The sequence below is a fragment of the Pantherophis guttatus genome, chromosome 4 (assembly GCF_059756535.1).
Source record: "Pantherophis guttatus breed Tessera chromosome 4, ASM5975653v1, whole genome shotgun sequence".
In the NCBI taxonomy this organism is placed as follows: domain Eukaryota; kingdom Metazoa; phylum Chordata; class Lepidosauria; order Squamata; family Colubridae; genus Pantherophis; species Pantherophis guttatus.
In genome coordinates, this window is record NC_142066.1 from 3,991,427 (window position 1) to 4,011,196 (window position 19,770).

General features: G+C 45.7%; 1 protein-coding gene across 1 annotated transcript in view; it reads right to left on the minus strand.

Annotated features, from left to right (window-relative positions):
* REC8 (REC8 meiotic recombination protein) overlaps positions 1-19,770 on the minus strand; it is a 34,285-nt gene that overhangs the window by 932 nt on the left and 13,583 nt on the right. Inside the window, exons 9-18 of the mRNA XM_060684794.2 lie at positions 17,654-17,717; positions 15,583-15,674; positions 13,246-13,337; positions 12,987-13,130; positions 10,900-10,966; positions 6,858-6,982; positions 3,575-3,623; positions 3,268-3,328; positions 2,124-2,234; positions 732-838 (exon numbers count right to left, since the gene is read on the minus strand). Of these exons, the coding sequence (XP_060540777.2) occupies positions 732-838; positions 2,124-2,234; positions 3,268-3,328; positions 3,575-3,623; positions 6,858-6,982; positions 10,900-10,966; positions 12,987-13,130; positions 13,246-13,337; positions 15,583-15,674; positions 17,654-17,717 (912 nt within the window). The remainder of the gene's footprint in view (positions 1-731; positions 839-2,123; positions 2,235-3,267; positions 3,329-3,574; positions 3,624-6,857; positions 6,983-10,899; positions 10,967-12,986; positions 13,131-13,245; positions 13,338-15,582; positions 15,675-17,653; positions 17,718-19,770) is intronic.

The following is a 19,770-nucleotide window of genomic DNA, read 5'->3' on the forward strand; positions in this document are numbered from 1 at the left end:
CGTATTTAAATGGTTGTTCACTAGGACTCCCAAGATCTCTCTATGGAGGATAGAGTCCTCGGCTTAACGACCGGCTGTTCGAAGTTACAAAGAGACCTCCCCAAGGCTACTTATGACCCAGGTTTGAAGTTCAAAACAGCTGTTGTGCAATCTCGTTTTGGGGGGGTGAGGGTTTCAGCAACCAGCCTGTATGTATTATGACAGTTTGCAGCGGTTGAGCACAATTTATAATTTATTTATTTATTTTGCCAGAAAGTGGTGTTTATTTTGGTTTCCAACCAAAGATGGGCCCATTGGGTAAAACGGATTCACTTAGTAACTGCCATGTTTGCTTAACCACCTTAAATCCTTCATTATAAGGACCGCCGTGATTCTCTTAACAGCTAAAAAAAATTGGTCAAGTGACCCATTTTAACGAACGGCCCAACTTTACGTCCGTAATTCTGAGCTTAAATACGGTCGTAAGTCGAGGACCGCCTGTATTTTCAATATTTTTGTGCGTTCGCGTCGGAGCGAAAACCTGGGTTTGCAAGATGGCAAATGAGAAACGTGGTAATGTATTTCTCACTTCCCAGCCCTCGTGCCACATACGGGACCCAGGAAACTCAAACGGACTAGAAGTTGGTTTTCTTGTAATTCGTAAAGTTGGGGGGGGGGAATAAAGAAAGGGCCTATAAACAATGTCTAAATGAGGGGAAACGAGCAATGAGGGGATCCTAAGAAACACGCACCCAAACACATGTAGAAAAAACGGCTGGCCACAACTCGGGACGCCGTGAGGGGCACCAACTGGTCGAAATCCACTTCTTCAACCTCTTCCAGTTTGGCTGCCACCAACCTGCCAGGAAAAAGTCAAGAGGAGACGGTTTTGCCCTCGTGCCACAAGTGGTTTGGGCCTTGGGACAGAAGAGGGGGAAAGAAAAGAGACAGAGAGAAAGGAAAGAAAGAAAAGGAAAGGAGGGAGGAAGGAGGAGGAGGAGGGAGGGAGGCAGAGGGAAGGTAAAGAGGAAGGAAGGAAAAGAAAGGGAAGAAAAGGGAAGGAGGGAGGGAGGAAAGTAGAGAGGGAAGGTAAAGAAGGAAGAAAAAAGGAAGGAAGAGGGAGAGGGAGGAAAGGAAGGAAGGACGGGAGGGAGGCGGAAGGAAAAGGGAGGGAGGAAGGGAGGGAAGGTAAAGAAGTAAAAAGAAAAGGAAGGAAGAGAGAGAGGGAGGAAAGGAAGGAAGGACGAGAGGGAGGGAGGAAGGAAAGAAGGAAAGGTAGGGAAGCTAAAGAGGAAGGAAGGAAAAGAAAGGAAGAGGGAGGGAGGAAGGTAAAGAAGGAAGAAAAAGAAAAGGAAGAAGGGAAGAGGAGGGAGAGGAAAGGAAGGAAGGACGAGAGGGAGGGAGGAAGGCAAAGGGAAGGCAAAGAGGAAAAGGAAAAGAAGAGGGAGGAAGGTAGAGGGAAGGTAAAGAAGAAAAAGAAAAGGGAGGAGAAGGGAGAGAGGGAGGAAAGGAAGGAAGAATGAGAGGGAAGGAGGAAGGAAAGAAGGAAAGGTAGGGAAGCTAAAGAAGGAAGGAAAAGAAAGGAGGGAGGGAGGAAGGTGAAGGAAGAAAGGGAAGGAAGGCAGAGGGAAGGTAAAGAGGAAGGAAGGAAAAGGAAAGAAAAGGGAAGGGAAGGGAAGGAAGAGGGGAGGAAGGAAGGAAAGAAGGAAGAAAAGGTAGGGAAGCTAAAGAGGAAGGAAAGAAAAAGGAAAGGAGGGAGGGAGGAAGGTAAAGAAGGAAGAAAAGGTAGGGAAGCTAAAGAGGAAGGAAAGAAAAAGGAAAGGGAGGGAGGAAGGTAAAGAAGGAAGAAAAAGAAAAGGAAGGAAGGTGAGGGAGAGAGGGAGGAAGGTAGGGAAGGTAAAGAGGAAGGAAGGAAGGAATTCCTCCATTAACTCCTCTCTTCCACCACTACTTATACTCTCTTCACAGCGTCTTCTTGAGAAAAGACAAAAAAGCTAATTTTCTCCCCATTTTTTTTAAAAGAAACGGCTCTTTCGAAACCCTTAAAAGAAGGGGGGAAAAAACCATTTTTGGCAAAGCCGAGGAATCCGGCCTTTAGAAGTGGGGCAGGAGCAGGAGGCAGGGAGGAGGGCCGCCCGCCTTACCTGCGGACGTAGCCCAAGGTGATCACGTCCTTCTCCAGCGGCAACTCAAAACTTATTTCAGGGAGTTCAGGCACGACGGGCAAAATCCCGCTTTCCGGTTCTAGGAGAATCCTGTTAGGGAGGGAAGGGAAGAATCGGATCAATCCATCAGAAGAAAACTGGAAGGGACCTTGGAGGTCATCTAGCCCCACCCCCTGCTTAAGCAGGAGACCCTGGATCATTCCAGACATTTAGCGCTCCAATCTCCTCTTAAAACTTCCAGCGATGGAGCATTCAGAACTTCTGGTGGCAAGCTGTTCCAGTGGTGAATTGTTTTAACTGTCGGGAAAATTCTCCTTAATACTGGGTTGCTTCTCTCCTTGATTAGTTTCCATCTGTTGCTTCCTGTCCTGCCTTTGGGTGTGGTAGTGGTGACTGCGGGAGGCTCCGCCCACCTGCTGTGGTCCGCCAGCAGCCAGCGGAGCTGGCAGCGGAGTCGGACAGTGAGGAGGCTGGGGAGGAACATGGGCCAGTCCTGGAGTCTGGGGAAGGCCCGGACGAGGGCTCTGCGTCGGAGGCAGAGATGGGTCCCAGGACCATCTGGGAGTGATGCACGGACTCCGGAGCCCCCCAAGTCGGACAGCAGAGAGGCAGAGGAACAGGAGGAGCCTGTTCCTAGTGCACGCATGCGCAGAGCTGCCAGAAGGCAAGAGCAGCTAAAGCAAAAGGGACGACTCGGGAGTAAGGCCAGGAGATGATTGGTCCCTCCCATAAGGCTTAAAAGAGAAACAAAGGCACTTGCAGGAAAGCAACGTTGCTAACTCTGTTTCCAGTCGGCATCTCTTGATCGTTTCTGAACTCCGTGGGTCTTTGCCAAGTAAGGCCTTTGGCAGGGTGTCAAAGAAGATAACGGTTGGTGATTATCCCGAAGGACTTCTTCCGAAGGACTTGTTTTGCAACTAATTGGGACTCAGCTGGGAATGAACGTAATTCTCAGCTGTTACAATAAAATAGGTTTGTTTGGGACTATTTGTGTCTTGTAACGACTCAGGAAGCCTAAGTCACAACACCACCCGCCCGGACGTAATGCGCGAGTACTGCACATTTGCGAACAGGTAGGGAAGGTAAGTGATATCCCACCTCTGGCCAGGCAGGTAACTTTTACCTCTCTTCAGATATCACCAAGCTTGGGCGAGCTTCTTCCTCGGTCGTCTCGAGGGATATTTCTGCAAGGAAGACCAAGACTCCGTCAAGAAGATTCCACGTCTCCTTTTTCGGAGGACAAGAAGGAGAAGGAATGAGCTCCAAATCTGAGACGCTCTGGAGCTGGGGTCTCCAACGTTGACAACTTTAAGATGTGTGGACTTCAACTCCCAGAATTCTTCAGCCAGCAGGAATTCTGGGAGTTGAAGTCCACAAGTCTTAAAGTTGCCAACGTTGGAGACCCCTGCTCTGGAGGACTCAGGACTCACCTGAGGAGCCCACCGGAGGTCCGCTCGGTTCCTCAGCTGCCCGCAGCTCCTGAAGAAAAAAAGACAGAACGTCAAACGTCACAAATTGTGAACCGAAGACGCAAAGGACCGAAGAGGTTAAATAGAATAGAATATTCTTTACTGGCCAAGTGTGATTGGAGACACAAGGAATTTGCCTTCGGTTTTATAAACTCTCGGTGTACGTAAAAATCGCTTTGTCGCTTTTATCATATAAGTGGTCAATTGTGATCATGGTCATCATAAGGACATTCATCATGAAGGACACCTCCAAGAAGACAATCCGTCAGGCTCTGACATTAGTCCCTCTTCCAGCCAAGCTTTCAAGGGCAAATACGAATTGGATGCAAGGTTGTCCTTGCGCCTTACTTTGTGATTGATTAAGATGGAGGCCTAGAAATTGGGAGATGGTGAGTTCTAGTTCTACCTTAGGCATGAAAGCCAGCTGGGTGATTTTGGGCCAATCACCAGGAGACTGGGAGTTCTAGTGCTGCCTTAGGCATGAAAGCGAGATAGAAGACTTTGGGCCAATCATCAGGAGACGGTGAGTTTTAGTTCTGCCTTAGGCATAAAAGCCAGCTGGGAGACTTTGGGCCAATCATCAGGAGATGGGGAGTTCTAGTTCTGCCTTAGGCCTGAAAGCGAGCTGGGAGACTTTGGGCCAATCACCAGGAGACGGGGAGTTCTAGTCCTGCCTTAAGCATGAAAACTGGCTGGGAGACTTTGGGCCAATCACCAGGAGACTGGGAGTTCTAGTCCCACCTTAGGCATGAAAGCTGGATGGATGGCTTTGATACAATCACCAGGAGATGGTGAGTTCTAGTCCTGCCTTAGGCATGAAAGAATGCTGGGTGAATTTGGGCCAGTCCCTCTCTCTCTCACTACAATGCCAACTCATAGGCTTCTTGTTTTGGGGAAAATACGACGAGGGAGTATTAGATTTGTCAGCTGCCTTGAGTTACTCATAAAATAAATCAAGGCTGGGTTTTAAAAAAAAATCTAAAAAAATGAATAAAGAATCATTCCTGTGCAATGGGCCGATCTCATACGGTTAATGGGCAACGCCCTAATTTAAGCACAAAAGTCAGATAACAAGACACCGGAAAAAGGGCTCATTTGAGTCCGCAAATGACTCATTGGGGGGGAATTCTGCACTCCAACACCGGAATATTGTGAGGAAAAAAAGGGGGTTTCGCAGTTGTGTCTGCCGGCAGATGTCGCAGGTTGTGCCGTTCCCGTCAACTCCTTTCAGCACACAAAATCACACATGAAAGGCGCCCGCCAGACAAACCGCCCACCTCTTCCTTTTCCCTCCCCCATTGCACTCTCAACTGGGGAAGACCACATCAAGTTCGGGTTAAACCGAAAATTTTAGAATTGGTCACCCGGCATCCAAAGCTTCCTAAGAGCTGCTTTGCTCATTTGGACAACGTTTTTTTTTTTTTTTTTGGTTTTTTTTTGCGCTGGGTTCTTCCTTAAAAAAAAAAAAAAGACACTGGATTTTTTCCCCCTGTTCTCTCACAAATGTTGTCTTGTGGGTTTTGCTCGGGTATGAGCATTCCCCATCTCAGACATGGGGGCAAGTCAAGAATGGAATGGAATGGAATAAAGAATAGAATAGAATAGAATAGAATAGAATAGAATAGAATAGAATAGAATAGAATAGAATAGAATAGAATAGAATAGAATAGAGAACAGAACAGAACAGAACAGAACAGAACAGAAAAAAAGAATAGAATAGAATAGAATAAAATAGGAATAATAGAACAATACAAAACAAAACAGAACAGAAAAAAGAACAGAACAGAACAGAATAGAATAGAATAGAATAGAATAGAATGAGAGGAGAGGAGAAGAGAGGAGAGGAGAGGAGAGGAGAGGAGAGAGGAGAGAAGAGGAGAAGAGAAGAGAAGAGGAGGAGAGAAAATATGGAATGGAATGGAATAGAATAGAATGAGAGAAGAGAAGAGAAGAGGAGAAGAGAAGAGAAGAGAAAATACGGAATGAAATGGAATAGAAGAGAAGAGAGAAAATACGGAAGGGAAGGGAAGGGAAGAGAAGAGAGAATATACGGAATGGAATGGAATGGAATGGAATGGAATGGAATGGAATAGAATAGAATAGAATAGAATAGAATAGAATAGAATAGAATAGAATAGGAGAACAGAACAGAACAGAACAGAACAGAACAGAAAAAAAGAATAGAATAGAATAGAATAAAATAGGAATAATAGAACAATACAAAACAAAACAGAACAGAAAAAAGAACAGAACAGAACAGAACAGAATAGAATAGAATAGAATAGAATGAGAGGAGAGAAGAGGAGAGGAGAAGAGAGAAGAGAAGAGGAGGAGAGAAAATATGGAATGGAATGGAATAGAATAGAATGAGAGAAGAGAAGAGAAGAGAAGAGAAGAGAAGAGAAGAGAAGAGAAGAGAAGAGAAGAGAAGAGAAGAGAAGAGAAAATACGGAATGAAATGGAATAGAAGAGGAGAGAAAATACGGAAGGGAAGGGAAGGGAAGAGAAGAGAGAATATACGGAATGGAATGGAATGGAATGGAATGGAATAGAATAGAATAGAATAGAATAGAATAGAATAGAATAGAATAGAATTGGAAGCGACCTTGGAGATCTTCTAGTCCAACCCTCTGCTTAGGCAGGAAACCTTATACCATTTTAGACAAATGGTTATCCAATCTCTTCTTAAAAACTTCCAGTGTTGGAGCATCCACAAACTTCTGGTGGCAAGCTGTTCCACTGGTGAATTCTTCTCACTGTCCGGAAGTTTCTTCTTCGTTCTAGGTCGCTTCTCTCCTTGATGAGTTTCCATCGGCTGCTTCTTGTCCTGCCCTCAGGTGCTTTGGAGAATAGCTTGACCCCCTCCTTTTCTTTGGGGCAGCCCCTCAAATCCTGGAATACTAACATGTCACCCCTAGTCCTTCTTTTCTCTAGACTGGCCGAACCCAAATGACAGGTGCGACCTTCAAAAATATTTTCTATGCTGTGAGGGATCCCCCGTGGATGGATCCGAGGCTCAATAATCCCTCCAAGTGTGAATTGAGACGGATTGGTGGTGCCTAAAACAGCGTAACAACTTGAAGATAAGTGGACTTCAACTCCCAGAATTCCCCAGCCAGCGTTGCTGGCTGGGGGATTCTGGGAGTTGAAGCCCACCCATCTTCAAGTTGCCAAAATTGAGACACACTGTCCTAAAGTGTCACATCGGTCAGTTGCTGACAAATTTTCTGTCAGAAATTGTTACCTCAAGCTCGCTGGGAATTTCAGCTCTCCGTTCTTCCTCCTCAGCAACTCGACCCTTGGCATAAGTCACCGGCCGGACGTTGGCGCACCGGGCCCATAATCCACGGAGAGTGGGGTGCATCCATCCTGGCCCAAGGAAAAAAAGCAGGATGGGTGGAGTAGTTAGAGGAACGGCAGCCCTTTACAAGTAGTCCTCAACCTAGGACCGGGATGGCGAACCTATGGCACGCGGAGCCGTATCTGTGGGCACGTCAGCATTGCCGTAGCACAGCTCGAGCGCCCATGCGCCACGTCAGCCAGCTAATTTCCAGTCCCACCAAAAGACGGGAAACAGGCCGTTTCCGGCCTCTGGAGGGCCTCCGGGTGTGTGTGTGTGTGAGGAAGGCTATTTTCGCCCTCCCCAGGCTCCAAGAAAGTCTCTGGAGCCTGGGGAGGGCGAAAAAACGGGCCTATCTGGCCCACTGTGCCATTGCATGCCAAAAGTGGGGGTCGCGCGCGGATGCGTGGGGGGCCCAAATTGAATTATGGGTGTGGGCACGCACACGTGCGACCCCGCCCACGTTCGCTGGATTCGCTTTAAAGACCGTGTTCCTAACGGAACAACGGCAGGGATTCACTTAACAACGGCGGGTGGTATTTGCCGATTCTCCGAACCACTCAAAATTTCCGCTACCGGTTCGCCAGAACCGATCCGAACCGGCTGAATACCACATCTGCGTAAACGGTAACAAAACTCACTTTTGAGAGGAAAACTGGGCTCCGTGAGTTTTGTTACCGTTTACGCAGATGTGGTATTCAGCCGGTTCGGATCGGTTCTGGCGAACCCGTAGCGGAAATTTTGAGTGGTTCGGAGAACCGGCAAATACCACCTCTGCTTTTTACGAGCTCACCGCCTGCCGTTGTGAAGTGAATCCCTGCCGTTGTTCCGTTAAGAACACAGTCTTTAAAGTGAATCCGGCGTCCCCGTTGACTTAGCTTGTCAGGAGGTCGCAAAACGGGATCACACGTGACCCCGGGGACTTTGCGACCGTCATAAATACGAGTAGGTTGCCAAGGCTCCGAATTTCAATCAAGTGATTTTTTAGGGATGTTGCAACGGTCGTAATTGTGAAAATTGGTCGTAAGTCGCTTTTTTTCGTTTCAATGCTGTAACTTCGAACGATTCCCCAAACGGTTGTAAATCGAGGCCTGATCGGTACCACTTTTTTGTGTCGCCTTTTTTTTTTTTTTGCAACTTTTATCAAACCCAGAAAATCAAAGCCTGTTCCTGTGAATTGAAACCTGCTTAAATGAAAGATAAATTCGTTTTTTCATCCTGGCTCACTCTTTCGTTTGTTACGGTCGGTCGGTCGCCCCGTGCCAAGGACTGAATAAGCTAACTTCGACCCAGCACATTTTGTTCTGTCTTTTTTGAGTTCATCTCGGGCTGTTTCCTCCCAGCCCCAATTTGGCAAAGGAAGTCGATTCGAAGAAAGGCTAACCGTTTCGGATCCACCCCAAAGCCTCACCGGAATGTGCGAACAGGAAGTGGCTGAGCCGTCGTCTTACATCGAGAGAAGCCTTCATCTTTATTTTTATTTTTTTTAAAAAAAGGACAATTCTAGTATCATAGGGTGGTATCTGAGCTGGGTGGTTTTCTGGCAGACGTTTCATGACCCAACTAGGCAACATTATCAGTGCTAGAAGAGAGGGAGGTTTGTGGAAAGGAGGGGGGAGGAGGAGGAGGAGGAGAGGAGGAGGAGGAGGAGGAAAAGGACTGTGGGTCTTTGGTGTTCTCTGAGTTTGGTTCTTTTCCTGCAGACATCTCATGACCCAACTAGGCAACAACATCAGTGCTAGGAGGGAGGGAGGTTTGTGGAAAGGAGGAAGGAAGGAAGGAAGGAAGGAAGGAAGGAAGGAAGGAGGAGGAGGAGGAGGAGAACGACTGTGGGTCTTTGGTGTTCTCTGAGTTTGGTTGTTTTCCTGCAGACATCTCATGACCCAACTAGGGAACATCATCCGTGCTAGAAGGGAGGGAGGTTTGTGGAAAGGAGGGATGAAGAGGAGGACTGTGGGGTCCTTTTTGGTAATATTTTTGCAGGCATTTCACGCCCACCCAGCCCCCTAATCTCCTCTTCCTCTTCCTCTTCCTCTCCACATACCACACTCCTTTCTAGCACTGATGTTTAATCGGGTCAGCAAAAAAAAAAAAAACCAACAACCAAGCCCCAGAGACCGTCAGGAGCCCCACGGCTACTCCTCCCCCTAAAACCTGTCCAGGAAAGTAAGGAATAAGTAGCAGAGGATATTTGTAACTCAGGCCTGAACTGCGGGGTCCTCGGTGCTCCCTGAGCCCGGTTGTTTCCTTGCAGACGTCTCATGAGCCCGCTAGCTAACATCATCAGTGCTAGAAAGGAGTGTGGGGGGAGGTTGCTCTTCCCTTCCAGCGCTGATGATATAACCCAGTTGGGTCATGAAAGGTCGGCAAGAAAAAAAGCCAAGCTGAGAGAGCACCAAGGACCCCGTATTTGCCATCACGTGCCAGGAAGGCGGGGGGGAGGGGAGGTTCGCGCGCATGCGTGCCCACACCCATAATTCTGTGCGCCCCGCCCCACGCATGCACGTGCCCCCCCTCCCCCACTCTTGGCACACGATGGCCCCGTTTTTCTTTCTCACCTGGCTCCGGATCCTCTCTCTGCATCTGGGGAGGGTGAAAACAGCCTTCCCACCTCCTCGGAGGCTCTCCGGAGGCCCGAAATGGCCCATTTCCCAACTTCCAGTTGGACAGGAAGTGATGTTTTTTGCTGTCCCCAGCCTCCAGAGACTCCCGGGAACTAAGCTGGCATGCCAGGCGACATGGCTCCACGTGCCACCTGTGGCACGCATGCCGTCGGTTTGCCATCACGGCTATAGTCACTGTTCTCCTCCTCCTCCTCCTTCTCCTCCCGCACTCCCTTCTAGCACTAATGATGTTCCCTAGTTGGGTCATGAAATGTCAGCAAGAAAACAACGAAGCTCAGAGAGCACCAAGGACCTCACAGTCTTTTTCTTCCTCCTCCCTCCTCCTCCTCTTCCCACACTCCCTTCTAGCACTGATGATGTTCCCTAGTTGGGCTTAATTTAATTTAATTTAATTTAATTTAATTTAATTTAATTTAATTTAATTTAATTTAATTTAATTTAATTTAATTTAATTTAATTAATTTAATTTAATTTAATTTAATTTAATTTAATTTAATTTAATTTAATTTAATTTAATAAAATTTAATAAAATTTAATTTAATAAAATTTAATTTAATAAAATTTAATTTAATTTATATGCCGCCCCTCTCCAAAGACATGAAACATCTGCCCAGAAACCGGAGAAAGGCGGCATATAAATTGAATTAATAAATAATAAAATAAATAAACTAAATCAACCACCCAGCTCGGAGAGCATCAAGGACCCCAGCTCTGAACTACTTTTACTTTACTTTTTACTTTTATTTAATTTATATACCGCCCTACTCAGGGCGGTGAACAGCCAACAATAAAATACATACATACAAAATTTAAAAAAACAGAGATAAAATCGAATTAAATAGTTTGGCCCAGACAAATTTAAAACCCCAATCAATTTAAAACGATTTAAACTTTGAATATTAAAAATACTAAAAAGTAGTATTAAAAAATATTAAGAATGTTTAAAAAGAGGGAGAAAGTACTAATATTCTCCTTTATCCGTTCAAGGATTCCACGGTTGGAGAGTGGTACCCAGCAGGCTGGATAAACGGAATTTTCTTTGGATTGGAGGCGCCAAGTAACACAAAGTCGCCAAGATTGGAAACGGGACAGAAGGAACGCCGCTCTGGATTTAGATTTAGATGGGCACAAGTCGATTAAGTCCAACAATACGCCCAGTGCGAAACACGACCTAAAGAATGGGGAACCTCTGCATTCCTGGCCATCGGTGAGGCTTTATTCTGGGTCATTGATGCAAGACGAATCATTTGCCTCCCGCAAGGGAGGAGCAGAGCGGAAGGGAACCACCTGGAGAATTACAACTACGGGGAGGTTTTATTTACCGTAGGTTGGGTTACTCAACAATTCGGCTGGAGTCTTTAACCTCTTGGCTGGCAGGAGTACTTTCTCCTAAAACAAAAAAAGCAGAGAAAAAAAGGAAATAATTAGGATGCGTGGGGGGGGGGGCAAAAGGGAATTGAGGTGAGAGACGAAGATATGGGAGGTTTTCCGCGGGTCGTGAATGCGCCCACGATCCTGTAGCAAAGCGGAGTAAGCCAGTTTGGTCTACGGGTCAAAGCACCAGGCTTAGGAACTGGGAGACGGGGAGTTCGAGTCCTGCCTTGGGCATGAAAGCTGCTAGGTGGATCGTGGGCCAATGACCAGGAGACGGGGAGTTGTAGTCCTACCTGAGGCATGAAAGCTGGCTGGGTGGTTTTGGGCCAATCACCAGGAGACAGTGAGTTCTAGTTCCCCCTTAGGCATGAAAGCTGATTGTGTGACTATGGTCCAATCACCAGGAGACGGTGAGTTCTAGTCCCACCTCAGGCATGAAACCCAGCTGGGTGGTTTTGGGCCACTCACCAGGAGATAGGGAGTTCTAGTCCCAGGTTAGGCATGAAGGCTGTTGAGGTGACTTTGAACCAATCACCAGGAGACAGGGAGTTCTAGTCCTGCCTTAGGCACGAAAGCCAACTAGGTGACTTTGGACCAATCACTAGGAGATGGTGAGTTCTAGTTCCCCCTTAGGCGTGAAAGCTGATTGTGTGACTATGGGCCAATCACCAGGAGACGGTGAGTTCTAGTCCTGATTTAGGCATGAAAGCAGCTAGGTGACTTTGGGCCAATCACCAGGAGACAGTGAGTTCTAGTCCCACCTCAGGCATGAAACCCAGCTGGGTGGTTTTGGGCCACTCACCAGGAGATAGGGAGTTCTAGTCCCAGTTTAGGCATGAAGGCTGTTGAGGCGACTTTGGACCAATCACCAGGAGACAGGGAGTTCTAGTCCTGCCTTAGGCACGAAAGCCAACTAGGTGACTTTGGACCAATCACCAGGAGATTGTGAGTTCTAGTTCCCCCTTAGGCGTGAAAGCTGATTGTCTGACTATGGGCTAATCACCAGGAGATGGTGAGTTCTAGTCCTGATTTAGGCATGAAAGCAGCTAGGTGACTTTGGGCCAATCACCAGGAGACAGTGAGTTCTAGTCCCATCTCAGGCATGAAAGCCAGCTGGGTTGTTTTGGGCCACTCCCCAGGAGATAGGGAGTTCTAGTCCCGGGTTAGGCATGAAGGCTGTTGGGGTGACTTTGAACCAATCACTAGGAGACAGGGTGTTCTAGTCCTGCCTTAGGCACGAAAGCCAACTAGGTGACTTTGGACCAATCACCAGGAGATGGTGAGTTCTAGTTCCCCCTTAGGCGTGAAAGCTGATTGTGTGACTATGGGCCAATCACCAGGAGACGGTGAGTTCTAGTCCTGATTTAGGCATGAAAGCAGCTAGGTGACTTTGGGCCAATCACCAGGAGACAGTGAGTTCTAGTCCCACCTCAGGCATGAAACCCAGCTGGGTGGTTTTGGGCCACTCACCAGGAGATAGGGAGTTCTAGTCCCAGTTTAGGCATGAAGGCTATTGTGGCGACTTTGGACCAATCACCAGGAGACAGGGAGTTCTAGTCCTGCCTTAGGCACAAAAGCCAACTAGGTGACTTTGGACCAATCACCAGGAGATGGTGAGTTCTAGTCCTGCTTTAGGCATGAAAGCCGACTGGGTGACTTTGGGCTAAGCACAAAGAGACTGGGAGTCCTAGTCCCGCCTTAGGCACGAAAGCCAACTACATGATTTTGAGCCAATCGCCAGGAGATTGTGAGTTCTAGTCCCAACTTGGGCACGAAAGTCAGCTGGCTGATTTTGAGCTGGTCCCCCTCCCTTCTCTCTCTCCCTCAACCCACCTCACAGGGTTGTTATTTTGGGGCAAACAGGGAGAAAAGGGGAGCGTTAGCTACATTCTCCACCTTGAGTTGTTGATTAAAAACAACGCGGGATATAAATGAAATAAATCCTAAAACTCCGCTGCCAGGGGAGAGAAGGAGAAAGTCCAAAGGAGGGCAAGGAATTTGGAACCCACAAGATCTCCCCGCCTCAAAGATCTACCAGGGGCTGGCACTGTATGTGGGGATCTGAGATCTGTTTCTGGAAATCCTCCTTGGAAATCTGTGTCACGACGTCCATAAAACGCAGCTGCCTTCGACGCTTGGAGGGTCGCGGCGGAGACGGCTCATACTCGGGCAGCCGGAGCTGGGGGAAAAATAAAATAAAATAAAATAAAATAAAATAAACGCATGAGAATTTTGGGGGGGCTGACCTTGAACAGTCTGGGACCCTCTCCGTGCCATCCTCCCTCTGATCTCACCTCGGGGCTCAGCGGTGGCTCTCTCTTGGCCTTAACCCTGGGCGAAGGGGGAGTAGGTGGGAACCTGGGTTCCTCTCCCGGAGGAGTAATCTCTAAAGATAAAGGAGATGAATGAAAACGAGGAGGCATCTTTTGAAAACAACCACGGAAAAGGATGCCCGGAAAAAAAAAAAGGACTTTTTTTTTCCCCCCCCCCGCCAAGAGAGAAAAGATCAAAGGCAGAGGGCGGGATGGGAGGGTGAAATATCTCAGGCCTCATTAAGCGCTGATTTTCCTTGGTCCCTCCGTCGAATCCGAACACATTTGTAGGTTTTATTCTTGACGATCAATCGGAAAAGAGCAGGAAGGGACCTTGGAGGTCTTCTAGTCTAACTCCTCAAGCAGAAGATCCCGTAGGCCATTTGAGACAATCTCTTCTTTAAAAATCCTCCAGTGTTGGCGCATTCGCAACTTCTGGTGGCAAGTCGTTCCGCTGGTGAATCGTCCTCGCCGTCAGGAAGTTTCTGCTTAATTCCAGGTTGCTTGATTATTTTCCAATCATTGTTTCTTATCCTGCCCTCTGGGGAATAATTTGACCCCCCCCCCTCTTCTTTGGGGCAGCCCCTCAAATACTGGGACACTGCTATCGCGTCACCCCTAATTCTTCTTTTCTCTAGACTGGCCAAACCCAAATCCTGAAACCGTTCTTCATATGTTTTTAGTCTCCGGGCCTAGTTGCTCTTCTCTGCGCTTTTTCCAACGTCTGAACGTCTTTTTTTTGTAACAGCCATTCATTTAGCGACCGCTCAAAAGATACGACAGCGCGGGAAAAAAAAGGGACTTATGACCGTTTTTCACGCTTACGACCATTGCGGCCTTGTCCCAGGGTCGTGCGATCAAATATTCAGAGACGCTCGGCAACGGGCTCCTGTTTATGACGATCGCATTGTCCCAGGGTCACGCTTAGCGACAGAAATTTGGGGCTGCGTTGTGGTCGTAAGCCGAAGGACTACCTGTATTGTATGTCTTGGGAAGCCAAAATAAATAAATAAATAAATAAATAAATAAATAAATAAATAAATAAATAAATAAATAAATAAATACATACATACATACATACATACATACATACATACATACATACATAAATAAACGGATATTGGGGTTTTTTTTGAGGTGTCAGAGCTATTCAAGATCCCGCAGCTGATTTAAATCTGGGAGGTTTTTTTTTCCCCCCCCCCACGAATAATTTACAAGCAGGCCTCAAATTTAACAACCATTCATTTAGTGACGGTTGAAGGTAACAAGTGAGAAAAGGGACCTCGGGCTTAACGTCGCAGCCTTCCCGGCGATCAGGTGGTCAAAATGCAATTCGACGTCTAAATTTGGAACGGTAGCAGCATCCCACATGATTTCCCCAGCTTCCGGCAAGCAAAAGTCAATGGGGGGGGAGACGGATTCGCTTAACGACTGCCCGACTCACTTAACAACATCAGTGACTCGCTTAACAACCGCGGTAAATAGGTTGGTAAAATCAGGCGTGACCTACTTTAAACGCCTCGCTTAGCCCTGGAAATTTTGGTTCCAAATTTAATTTAATTTAATTTAATTTAATTTAATTTAATTTAATTTAATTTAATTTAATTTAATTTAATTTAATTTAATTTAATTTAATTTAATTTAATTTAATTTAATTTCCAATTTATATACCGCCCTTCTCCCTGAGGACTCAGGGCGGTGTACAGCCAAGATGAAAAACATAGAATACAAATATTAAAACATTTAAAAATATATATAAATTTTGGCCCGAAAGTTAAAAAAAATCATAAACTAATTAAAAGAATTTAAAAATTTCTTCTTAAGCCAACCCGGCTTGCTGGAAAAGATGGGTTTTCCGGGAACGACGGAAGGCATTGAGGTCATGGATTCTCCTTATCTCCGGGGGCGACTGATTCCAGAGGGTCAGAATCAGAAATGTGCTCGTAAGCCAAGGACTGGGTCAGGAGTCAGCAACCCGCAGCTCTGGAGCCGCATGTGGCTCTTTCATCCCTCTGCTGCAGCTCCCTGTTGCTGATCGGCTCCACAATTGATAGGGCTTTCGGTTAGGACAGGTAGAGGAAAAAGGACGTCGCGGTAGGAGGAGACTCTATGATGGGGCAACCAGACTTCCAGTCGGCTCCAAAATTCAACGGGGGCTTCCGGTTAGTGTTTGAGTGTTTAAGGTTGCCGACTCCTGGACTAGATTGTTATTATTTTCATAGAATCGGGCCTTTTTTGAGTCAAATCAAAGCGAAAGTTTGCTTGAACGGGTGGGGGGGAGGCTCCACGGATGACGCTCTTTGCCCGCAGACCACTCACCCAAAGGCTGCAGAGGGACGCTGACAGAAGGCCGGGTCTCTTCTCTCAACAGCGGTCCCGTTTCTTTCTCAGCGGCGGTCTCCTCCGCCATCCTAACCCACACACCCCCCAAAAAATTAAAAAAATAAACATGAAATGCACATTTTTATTTCTGCTTCGTTTTATATCCAAGTTAACAGTCTTCAAGTTTGTCCCCCAAGAGGCTTTTTTCCAGGAGGCGACTGGATTTTCTTGTTTGTTTTTTTTTCTCTTTTGAAGACGTTTCGCTTCTCATCCGAGAAGCTTCTTCAGCTCTGAGATAGGATAGTGGGGAATGGAAGGATTTATACTCCTTGCAGACAGCTGGTCCTTTGCAGTAACTGCCATTAAACCAGGGGTGAAATGTAAAATGCGTTACTACTGGTTCTGTGGGCGTGGCTTGGTGGGCGGGGGTGTAATGTGACTGGGTGGGTGTGGCCAACTTTTTTTTTTTTTTAATTTGATTTATATGCCGCCCTTCTCCGGAGACTCAGGGCGGCTTACAATGCGCTAAGCAATAGCCTTCATTCTTTTGTATATTTATACAAAGTCAGCTTATTGCCCCCACAAACTGGGTCCTCAATTTACCTACCTTAGAAAGGATGGAAGTCAACCTTGAGCCTTGGCGAGATTCGAACTTGCAGTAATTGCAGGCAGCTGGTCTTAATAACCAGCTTAATAACAGGGTGCCTTTTTTTTTTTTTTTAACTTTTCAAAGCATTTTTCCTAATGCTTTGAAAAGACTCTATGGCGATCAGGCAACTCAGCTGGGATCGTCGGAGACTTTTCAAAGCATTTTTTTTTTACCCCCAAAAGGTTGCAGAAAAAAATGCTTCGAAAAGCCTCTGAGGATCCCAGCTGAGCCGCGCGATCATCAGAGGCTTTTTTTTTTTTTTTACTTTTAAAAGCATTTTTTCGTCGGAAGAGGTTGTAGAAAAAAATGCTTTTAAAAGTAAAAAAAAAAAAGCAAGCTTCTGATGACCGTGCGACTCAGCTGAGCATGGGGGAGGGGGCGCAGGGATTTTTGCTACCGGTTCTCCGAACCACCCGCCGCCATCGCTACCGGATCGGGCGATCCGGTCCGAACCGGGTGTCAGGCTACGATGCTATCTCAAAATTAAATGAATTTCCAAACTGCCAATCTTTAAGGAAATCTTTCTTTAATTGAGCACAGCCACCGGATCATGACTCCGCGCGGACAAGACTGACCTTTTGCCCCCCAATCCCTCCCTTTCCGATCCCCAAATCTCTGCTTCTCATTGGCTATCTTCCAAGTCATTCTTCAGACTTCTTTTCTCGTCATTTCCCAGGAATGTGCCCCCTCCCCTCATTTCCACGACAACCCGACTTCAAAGGGATTTAGCAGGCAAAAGTTTCAGAGTTTATCTCTCGCTCTCCTCTGCTCTCTATGCCAGCGTTGAAACGCTGACACCGGGAGCATTTCATCCCTGCATTAAACCTGGTTTCACCCAGTCTATATGTGTACTTTTGGGGTTTTTCTTGCCTAAGTGTAAGACTTGACTTTTCTCTACATTGAATTTTCACCCGAAGGTATAAGCTGCAGCAATTGGTGTGTGTGTGTGAGGGAGGGGAGGTCAGGTACTGAAAGCAAGGATAGGCATGGCTTGGGGTTTTTTAAATATTATATACAGGTAGTCCTCAACTTACGAACCACAATTGAGCCCGAAACTTCTATTGCTAAGTGAGAAATTGGTTAAGTGAGTTTTGTCCCACTTTACAAGTTGGTGAAGTGAATTGCTGCACTCCTTAAGTCAGTTGTAACATGGTTGTTAAGTGAATCTGGCTTCCCCATCGACTTTGCAAAAGGGGGAAATCACATGACCCCTGGACACAGCCACGGTCATAAAATAGGAACTGGTTCCTAAGCGTCCGAATCCATGGGGATGTTGCAAATGGTGAGAATGTCACAATGGTGAGAAATGGTCATAAGACATTTTGAACGGTCACTAAATGAACTGTCGTTAAGTCGAGGGCTACCTGTACTATGTGTATTTTCCCAGAGGTTGTTTAGATTCCTTAAATCGTGCTTTACCTTGTGGGAGGCGACAGCCCCAAGGATATCCATGGCTCTCGTACTCTGGCTTCCTCCACAGATTCTGGGGGGAAAAAAAAAGAGAGAGAGAGCGAAGGGAAAAATGTGCAGGCACACTAATGAATCAAGTGAGGAATGTGAGCAGGGGAGCTACGAAAGGAGAGGGAGGGAGGGAATCGGGAAGTTAGAAGAAATGTTGGAAATGGACAGGCGGGAGCCATTGTGTCACCACTTTGCAATCAAGTGGTTTATTTGTAATTTAAAGATGAATTATTTGCATTAATCTTTTGTAAAAAAAGGCACACTTATTCTACTCTATTGTTTTTTTCTGTTCTGTTCTGTTTTGTATTGTATTGTTCTCTTCTCTTCTCTTCTCTTCTCTTCCATATTTTCTATTCTCTTCTATTCTGTTCTATTCTGTTCTGTTCTGTTCTATTATTTTTTCTGTTCTGTTCTATTCTATTCTGTTCTGTTCTGTTCTATTCTATTCTATTCTATTCTATTATTTTTTTCTGTTCTGTTCTATTATATTCTATTATTTTTTCTGTTCTATTCTATTCTATTCTATTCTATTCTATTCTATTCTATTCTATTCTATTCTATTCCATTCCATTCCATTCCATTCCATTCCATTCCATTCCATTCCATTCCATATTCTATTCTATTCTATTCTATTCCATTCCATTCCATTCCATTCCATTCCATTCCATTCCATTCCATATTCTATTCTATTCTATTCTATTCTATTCTATTCTATTCTATTCTATTCTATTCTATTCCATTCCATTCCATTCCATTCCATTCCATTCCATATTTTCTATTCTATTCTATTCTGTTCTGTTCTATTATTTTTTTCTGTTCTGTTCTATTATATTCTATTGAAGGGAAACAATAATAAGGATATAATAAATAATACTAGAATATGATATACTGGTATACTAGATTCTGTAACCATTAGGTACCTGTAATACATATATGCCTTTGTATTGGTATCACATATATTATGCCTTTATATTTGTATCTCCTGTAACAAACATATTCTGTTATTAGGCCTCTGTAATGTATCTGGTATTTGTCAAACGTATGTCCCTGCCATTTGACCTGAACTCATATCAATCTTCTTTCTGTGCTATCTAAAAGCATGGTACGTATCTCAGTTGAAACTACAGCCATCAACAAAGGGATAATTTACACCTCAGCCCTAATTTATGTTTGATCTGGATAAACTCCTGTCTTCCAGAGCCAGGGGGTTAAGTGGCCAATTGAGTAAACAAAGAAATGCTTAAGATAAAACTAATTGGGAAGTTTCTATTCCCCCTTGCAGGGCAACAAGGAATACCCAAACCTAAATTAGGAGGCCAGAATTGGGTACTAAGTTGACGTCTCTGAGGGTATAAAAGGACGCCATACCTTCCCCAAGGTGTGGCTATCTCCTCGCATGCATTGTATCTGTATTTTCTGGATATAGTTTCACCCAGTATTTTGTTTTTGGCCCTAAATAAAATCTGCTTTTTTGCAAGCCTCGTCTTGAGTCTCTCTCTTTGGCATTCTGGTGACTCAAGTATATTTTGGGACCTTACACTATTATTTTTTTCTGTTCTGTTTTATTCTGTATTCTATGCTATGCTATGCTATGCTATGCTATGCTATGCTATGCCATGCCATGCCATGCCATGCCATGCCATGCCATTCATAGCTTCTAGAAAAAGGGAAAGTTGAGCAAATCTACCAATGAGAAGAAAGAGTAAGAATCTATCTATCTATCTCTATCTAATCTCAATCTCTCTCTCTCTCTCTCTCCCTCCTTCCCTTCCTCCCTCCCTCTCTCTCTCTCTCTCTCTTTCTCATCTATCTACTCTATCTTGCATGCTGCCCATCTCACTCTCTTTCTCTGTTCTCACTATGGAGATGGAACCAACCAGCCTTTTCCCCAACCAGAGTGACCTTGCCACGGTCACTCACGCCCTTGTTACCTTTAGGTTGGACTACTGTAACACCCTCTACATGGGGCTGCCCTTGGGATGTGTCCGGAGGCTTCAGCTAGTCCAAAATGCAGCTGCGCAGGTAGTTACGGGGGCGTCTAGATACTCCCGTGTAACACCTCTCCTGCGTGAGCT